The 7617-nt window shown below is 37.7% G+C and overlaps 1 protein-coding gene across 3 annotated transcripts in view; it reads left to right on the top strand.

Annotated features, from left to right (window-relative positions):
- The window catches only part of hif (transcription factor protein), a 15441-nt gene extending 7916 nt beyond the window's left edge, over positions 1-7525 (top strand). The window contains exons 8-19 of one of the 3 annotated variants that reach the window (XM_018811401.2): positions 1122-1257; positions 1975-2081; positions 2932-3079; positions 3333-3429; positions 3659-3746; positions 4201-4272; positions 4386-4469; positions 4578-4660; positions 4741-5167; positions 5744-5830; positions 6089-6172; positions 6497-7523. In XM_018811401.2, the coding sequence (XP_018666946.1) occupies positions 1122-1257; positions 1975-2081; positions 2932-3079; positions 3333-3429; positions 3659-3746; positions 4201-4272; positions 4386-4469; positions 4578-4660; positions 4741-5167; positions 5744-5830; positions 6089-6172; positions 6497-6636 (1553 nt within the window). In that variant the 3' untranslated portion in view covers positions 6637-7523. 3 annotated transcript variants of the gene reach the window in all.
- Positions 7526-7617: the final 92 nt, after the last annotated feature.

Below are 7617 nucleotides of genomic sequence, written 5' to 3'. Positions count from 1 at the left end.
TGCTATTCCCCCCATACCTGGCATTCTTAAAAGGCGAAATGCCGGTAGATTATTTCAAAGCTGATGTTATGATTAGAACTGTAACCACCAATGACGTCAATAGACAATTACCTCCTGTTTGAAACTAACCTGTGGGGTCATGACTGTCTCCATATCAAGTCTGTCTCCCGTCAACAAAATTCCTTTCTTACAGCCACACCGGTTCATTTTGAAAGCTATACAGACTCAATAGGCAGACTGTTCTGTTTTTCTCAATAGCTTATTTGTGCTTTCCAATCCCTACCCTATTCAGGGCTCTCGTGGTGTTGATTCTGTCCAAGGTTTATTTGCCCTGTCCTTTGGTGAATGTACTGGAACATTATATGACCAGTGTTAAATTTCGTAGCCCGCGTCAAAACAAGTTATTGAATTTCCTTTTGGATGATTCACTAGGAAATATGAAAGGATTTCAGTTAAAACATATGGTATTTGTTTCAACTGAAAAGGGCAACTTTGCAAAATAACCACACTCAAAATCTATCGTGACGTTTAATCTACTTAAAGCATGATTCAATAACTTTGTTTGTACAAACAGACTTTCCATACCCCTTGTTGTTTCAGTAAGAATTTAATAAAAAGCTTAATTTTATTTTTTCAGGTTCTCAGATGTACAGGCATGATTACACCAAGTCAAGGTGAGCATATAACCACATGTACTTAAACTTAATTAACCTCATTTAAGTGTTAATTATTAATGCAGTTGTTCTTGAACAAGTACATCAATTGTTCTCTCTGTTCACCAATACATATTTCTACACATTTTATTAGTTTTGGTCTTTACCAATTTTTGTAATTTGTAATTAAATTGTAATTTGTATTAATTTTGTAATTAAATATCTTTTTTGTACATTCTGTACCTATATTAGTGTAGCTTGTAGTTCAGAGTTTAATACATATTTATGCACATTTTGTTAGTTTTTGTTTTCACTTTTAAATGTAAATTTTTGTGTTATAAATCTGTACCTACATTTGTATAGCTAGTAGTTCAAAGTTCCAAAGTATTTCACTCTATTAGTCCAATGCTTTGGCAGTGGTCCTTTTCCTGCCTATAAGCACCTTTCACCTAGTTATATTTGGTTCAGCTCAAAGCGATACGTCAGCATTTGTGGCGCATGTTCAACCTATACCCCATCCTTCCAACATACAACATGTACTCGACAGCAGAACTTTCCTGAGCCGACATTCGCCTGATATGAAGTTTACATACTGGGATGAGAGGTGTGATTATTATGTGCTAACTAAATTTGTAGAACTGATTAGTTCTGTATTTTTATTAGAGTGTAAAAGAAAAATTTAACTGTATCATATTTTAGTTAAAACGCTTTGGACTTTTCATTAAAATTTAATGTTTGCAATTTTTTTTAAGGTCCAGCTTTGACATTACAATGTTTAAAGAAATACACTTTTCTATAAAAAAGGTCTTAAAATTTATTGCAGTTTTAGCTTAGGCCTTAACATTGATACGAATTAATGCAACTTATTTATCCTCCTGTGGCGAGTAACCACAGTCATTATAACATGGGTGTTCTGTTTCATAGTTACCACATATTTAACTTTATAGGTGATTATGTTATTATTGATTTACCGCAGAGTTTCTTATACCTTTAAAAGACTCCTTTTATGGTCACATCATATATAAGAACTAAATCCTATGAAAATAAAATAGTTTACTTTGGAACGTACATATATTGATTACATATATAGATATATGTGTGTATATATTGTTCAAAAAATGCATATTAAAACTATGGTTTATTAAAGCATAAAAAGAACATCAGAAAACTTGTATAAAAGTAAAAAGAAATATGATTTCAAAATGTTTTTAATTGCTTTTTGTTTCTCAACACTTTCTGCCCACCCATGCCCTTCTAAACAGGATGCAATACACAAACATTTTCATATTGCTCAATACAAATATGTCAATTGTTTCCGTAGAATGTCCGAAATACTTGACTATGATGCAGAAGGCTTGATGGGAAAATCATTTTATGATTACGTGCATGTTATGGATGCCAAAGCCATTGCGAACAGCTTCCAAAAATGTAGGTTTCACACTTGATTTTGCTGTCTTGCCAGAAAAACTAGTTACCAAACTACTGTAAGATTATACAAGCGTTCTATGGGCATGCAGGCGTGTCAAATTCCCAATGAAACAATATTCAGAAATCAATTTAACATGCGAATATAGTAGGGTGGGGGAAGATGGGACACCTTTTTGTTCAGTTTTCTCTTTTTATTTGGTAGTAAACAAAGAACATTCAATGAATTATAAAACCGTATCTTCACGACTTCCATAGTCCGTTGTTAATTGTTTAAAACACGATCCGGCTATTTGGACCTTATGTGTTAATCTTTCCCCACCCTACTATAATTAAATTTCAGAAGTAATTCTGTAATTTTAAATTGTTTTTTTCCTAACAAGTTTGAATTCCCAAGTTATACCTATTAAAATGACCTGTTGTATTATACCCTTTCAAAATATTTAAATCCATTGTATACTTGAAATTCAGCAGTTACAATATTAAACGTGGGCTGTTTAAATCTTCACTTGCGTCATGGCATGATACAACATTGGTAATACCCAAATATTTGTCATGACACTCAACAACAGTTTCATATCTTCGTCATAATTGCCGTGACGTTTTTTTTATATCCGGAAAGTCAGAAACGTTGGTTTACTATGACTTTCACCATATATATATCTATATTATATATATATATCTTTACTTTGTGATGTATGTTTGGCGTTAACTTGAGTATCAATGATTAATCTGGCAGCTTATGCGGAAATCCTATTACCGTTGACTTCCTTGTTAAAGTTTAAACCCATATGATACCGAAGGGTAATTTAGATACTGCCTTATCAAGTCTTGATAAATATTTTTCATGCAGTGTATAGACTGGGACAAATTGAGACAGAGCGCTACAGGTTCCTAAATAAGAATGGTGGTTACCATTGGGTCATTACACAAGCAACAGTAATTACTGGCAACAAGAATCAAAAAGCGCAATGTGTCGTCTGCATACACTATGTCATTGGGTAAGCATCAAAATTATCTTTATTATTTTATTGTACTGGTTAAAACCGGTGTGATCTTGTTTGTGCCTGATCTCTAAATGACCTTTAAAAGCACCCAATATCGAACGATTTCAAGCAACCAAAAATACCTGTTGACCAAACGAATCATTTTTCTCTGACGCAAAACCGTGCTCTAAAGCTGCGGCCTGCGGTTACTTATTTTTCGCAAAATCCCTTCCGGAAACGCCGCCTAACCGTCCAATTTCGTTCGCAGCGAGTCAACAGAGACTGAAATGATTTTCTCCTCTGAGCAACTACAGTGCGCCAGACTGCTTCAAATAAAAGAACAAGAAGCGACCATCTCAACCCAGGTAAGGCCAAACACACACATTTACAAAGCGCAAATTATAGGGCGTTAACCTAACACCACGTATAATATAACACCTGCAACAATGCACGTATAGGTATTTAGTCAACCCACGAATCCCTAACAATGCTTGGCGAAAGTTCTAACGGGAATTTTCTTTTGTTCATTTTTTTTAATCCTAATTTCACGTTTAACATGACGTATGCGCATTGTTTATACTTTCCTGTTTACAGGACCTAACACTCGAACTATCTCCAAACTGTGTATTCGACGACCGTCCCCTCACTTGTGACGTATTTCCGGTTAATACAGCTATGCCAGGTGAGTTCTGATTGGCTGTGACCACCCACGCCCCTTTTGGTTTTGACGTTAACTTAACATTGATAAGATAAGTCTGTTTTATTTCATACGCCGGTTTAAACTGGTATAAGTTAGCATAGTCAGGGCAGCGAATGATGTTGCAGATATTGGTTACCCCGGGGCGTACAACGGCGTCGTGTTTATTGTTTTACCTTTAGCCTGACGAAATTAGGATTTCTCATAACTGTTTGCTCAGAAAACACGCCACAATCTGTATATGGCCATTAAAGGCAATTATTTCTGCTTGTTTTTTCGGCTCTATAATATAGCTGCTTATTGCAGCAAGATAGTGTGTAAAAATAGATGTAGTAGACCACTGTAAAAATACACCACAAACGCATAACACACGACTGTAAAGCAATTTCGTTGAAATCTGATAACAGCAAACCCGTTTAACCTCTCTATTACGTCACAGAAGAGCAACAACCGGCCGACGACGACTGCAGCATTGTCCCGCTTACTTTCGCTGTACTGGATGAAAACGACAGTAAGTAATGACACGATTTAATATTTTTACCGAAAATAGTTGAATATTAGGTCACATAAACATTGCTTGTCTAAAACCATACGTACCGTGTTTTGACGCTTTTCCCTTTACAGATCTCTGCGGTGACGATGTCTTTTTCAACGCCCCTTCTATTGGAGACCCGTGGTCTTTTACATCAAGTGCCACAAGTGTTCAAGGTAAATAAACCAATACTTATCTGTGCACTCATGATATTAAATGAATGAAGCACCCTTGAAGCCCACTGTTTGTTTTCTTATCTTATCTCAGCGGAAATTTATTTACAGAAAAACTGGAAGATCTTTTCAGCTACGTAGCAGTGGATAATCTACAAGCCCCGCAAGCTGGGCAAGAGTTTTGCGACATGTCGGTAAGCTGCTGTACAAAAGCCCTTAAACCTATCAACCTGACAAGCAGCAGGATTTGTAACCTTAAACCATTTCCACGCAGAAGCCACAATGCGCGCCATTGACACACCAACTTAACGTTGGAAAACAAGACTTTACATGGAACCGCGGCGAAAACCCGAGCGCCCCAGTGAGTCCATGCGACAGTGCATACTGTGGGAGCCCAATACCTTTGCTACCACCTTTCCCCGAGTTAGAGCCACCAGACGAACGAAACGTCTACCAACAGCGAAAACGGGCCTATCAAAACGTGCCCGTCTCAAGCGAGCAATACCGCGAGCACCAGGAGAATATGCGTCGAGGTTTTGTGCTCAACAAAGACCCAGCGTTCATTGCTAAACCAAGAAAACGTTACCGACAAGAATCAGAATGCAACAGGAAGCTGGCAGACATGCCTGAATTCGTGGCTGCCGAATCCAAACGCCGATGCTACGAGCTTGGACAAGCTACAGCCCAGCCAACAAAGCAAGGTAAAAGAAAACATCAAACTTTCAAATATTTAATTAAAACGACTGTACATTTAAGATTCAAAGCAGTGTAGTTTTTTTGTAAAATAATAATTTATTTAGAATTGATTTACCTGTGCCATACAGGTCACTGTATCGACGTTGGCAGTGTGTCGTATCGATTTTTGTCACACAAATTAAATTGAACACGGTACCACAATTAAATACGATCGATTTTTTTGGTGCAGCGTTTGCATTTGATTGCACCACATCCAGCCGAACTGCCTACGCTTAGTAGGTGTAGCAAGTTTCCCCGTGGTATAATAACATTGTAACCAATAACAAATCGAGCTGTTACTCTGTACTGCAAAGGATGTGTCGACACTATTACGTAATTTACCAATAATTCTTAAGGTGGCTGTACACAGTATCCGGCAAGCGAGTTCTCTTGCGAAGTCGTATGCAAACCCATTACCGAGTTCCGCATGCGGCAGCGAAATCCGGACAAAACGGACGAATTCCGGATACTGTGTACAGCCACCTTTTAATCGTTGTGAATTTAGTTCCGCCCTAATTTACATATTGCGTCATTTTTTTCAGCCAACAACATGAACGACTTCACATTCCAACAGTTTGCTAACGTTCTTCTGCAACCTGGTACAGGGTACGGACCGACAGGAAATAGCTGTAAGTACAAGTAGCCGCACACCTTACTCTAGTATCTATAGATTGACCATGTTTTTATTCTCTTATTTCCTTCTATTTGGTAGTAAACAAAAAATTCAACAGAATAACCTATCCTCACAACTGTAAAAATCGTTGTTAGTTGTTAAAAACCTGGGAAATTCTGTGCTTAAAACGGTATCCATTTTACACAACAGTGTTATACCATACGAATTGCATATATTAGTGAATAAGTTTTAATGTTTTTTTTTGTATAAACAGGCGGCGGTAACAAAGGCGGGGCAATTCTATCGTCCAATTTCTTGCTCCAACCGTCAGCGGACTTTGGACAAGCAAACACAACTGGTAAGTCGACTTTTATTACGTCATCAGCATTACGTCACGCGTAGGAACGGTCGTCTGGTGCCAACTGTTGACTCTGTTGTTCGTCACCGCAACCGTTTTAATCAGAAAGGAAAGCGCTGGATTGGAGATTAGGAATTCTTTTTATGTTAAATGGAAATACCGATTTACTGCCCTGAGCTATTCTTCGGTTTGATTCCAAAATAACGTTTTAAAATAGACGAGTTTCGATGTATAATTCAAAGTAACGTTTTAAGAGACCAGTTTCGCTTCTGTGTAGATATCCCGCCTTTAAGCAAAGATTATTAAACCGCTTAATTTTTCCAGGGCGAGGTCTTCCACGAAATTCAAGTGGAATTTTACCCGAGCTTTCGCTGCACGACTGTGAGGTGAATGCCCCTTTACCAGGCCGTGGCTTTTTCCCTGTAGGCGTGGAATGCGTGCACGCGTTAGACGAAGTGTTCTGACAACGGAGTTTTCACTTGCGTTCTGGTAAAGCAGTCTGCAAAAAAAAGCCCGTTTTAAAGTTTCAATATAACACCAAAGCCGCGATGTCCGCCGCGGAACAGGATTACGGAATCCTGCGTCTGCGCTGGGTCAGTCGCTAAGGTGTATTTATTTCGTGTAACGTCGTAAAGAGCTCGTTTGCTTTTTGACCGAATTTCAGGTCAGACATATATTATCCATTGCATCGTCGTAATCGTTTTTTTTTCTGCAAATTTTTTGTCCTATTTTGAGACTGCAAATTATTGTCTTATTTTGACTTAATTATGATCATTAAATATTCCCAAACGGGTAAAACTTTACTAATCACCCGTCCTTATACTTTCTATCTCAGCATTGTTTCTTTTCAACTTGAGTTTATCTAAAAGATTCCAAAAATATTTGAACTGAGCCGTATTCGTATCAATCGTATTAGCATGTACAGTATAAACGCTGTACATAAATGACCTACGATCCCACATACGTACATGATATTTCGATAAACGAAAATTCATTCGTTTAAAAATTTCCCAAACATTTAGATTTATTGACTTTTTCCTGCTACTTGCTGTGTATGTAAAATGCTTAAAAGCTCTTTCCCGCTAACAAACGTTAACATTTCCCAAATTCGTTGCCGCTGTTCATTAGCGCCGTATAGCGTACAAACTTTTGTGCGTTCCACGTTTTGCTTGACGGGCTGTGACTGGTTTTAACCGGTCTGGCCCAGATCATACCAGCTTGGCTCTATATCCGGCGTAAACACACTGGCGTTGGTTACGTTTTTCTCTGGTGTTCATTTCTTTAACATTACGCTGTACAGTGTTGTGTCAAGAGTGGAATAAGTAATGAACCTGAATAAATGAAGGAAGCAGACTTTTGAATGATTCATAAACTTAAAATTCGTCACTTTTACTACTACCTGCACAGACACAAAACAAGAACCCCAAACTGTATTTTCAATTGCC

Source organism: Ciona intestinalis, chromosome 4 (assembly GCF_000224145.3).
Source record: "Ciona intestinalis chromosome 4, KH, whole genome shotgun sequence".
Classification (NCBI taxonomy): Eukaryota; Metazoa; Chordata; class Ascidiacea; order Phlebobranchia; family Cionidae; genus Ciona; species Ciona intestinalis.
The sequence above is the reverse complement of the archived record's forward strand: the minus strand, read 5'-3'. Positions and strand labels throughout refer to the sequence as shown.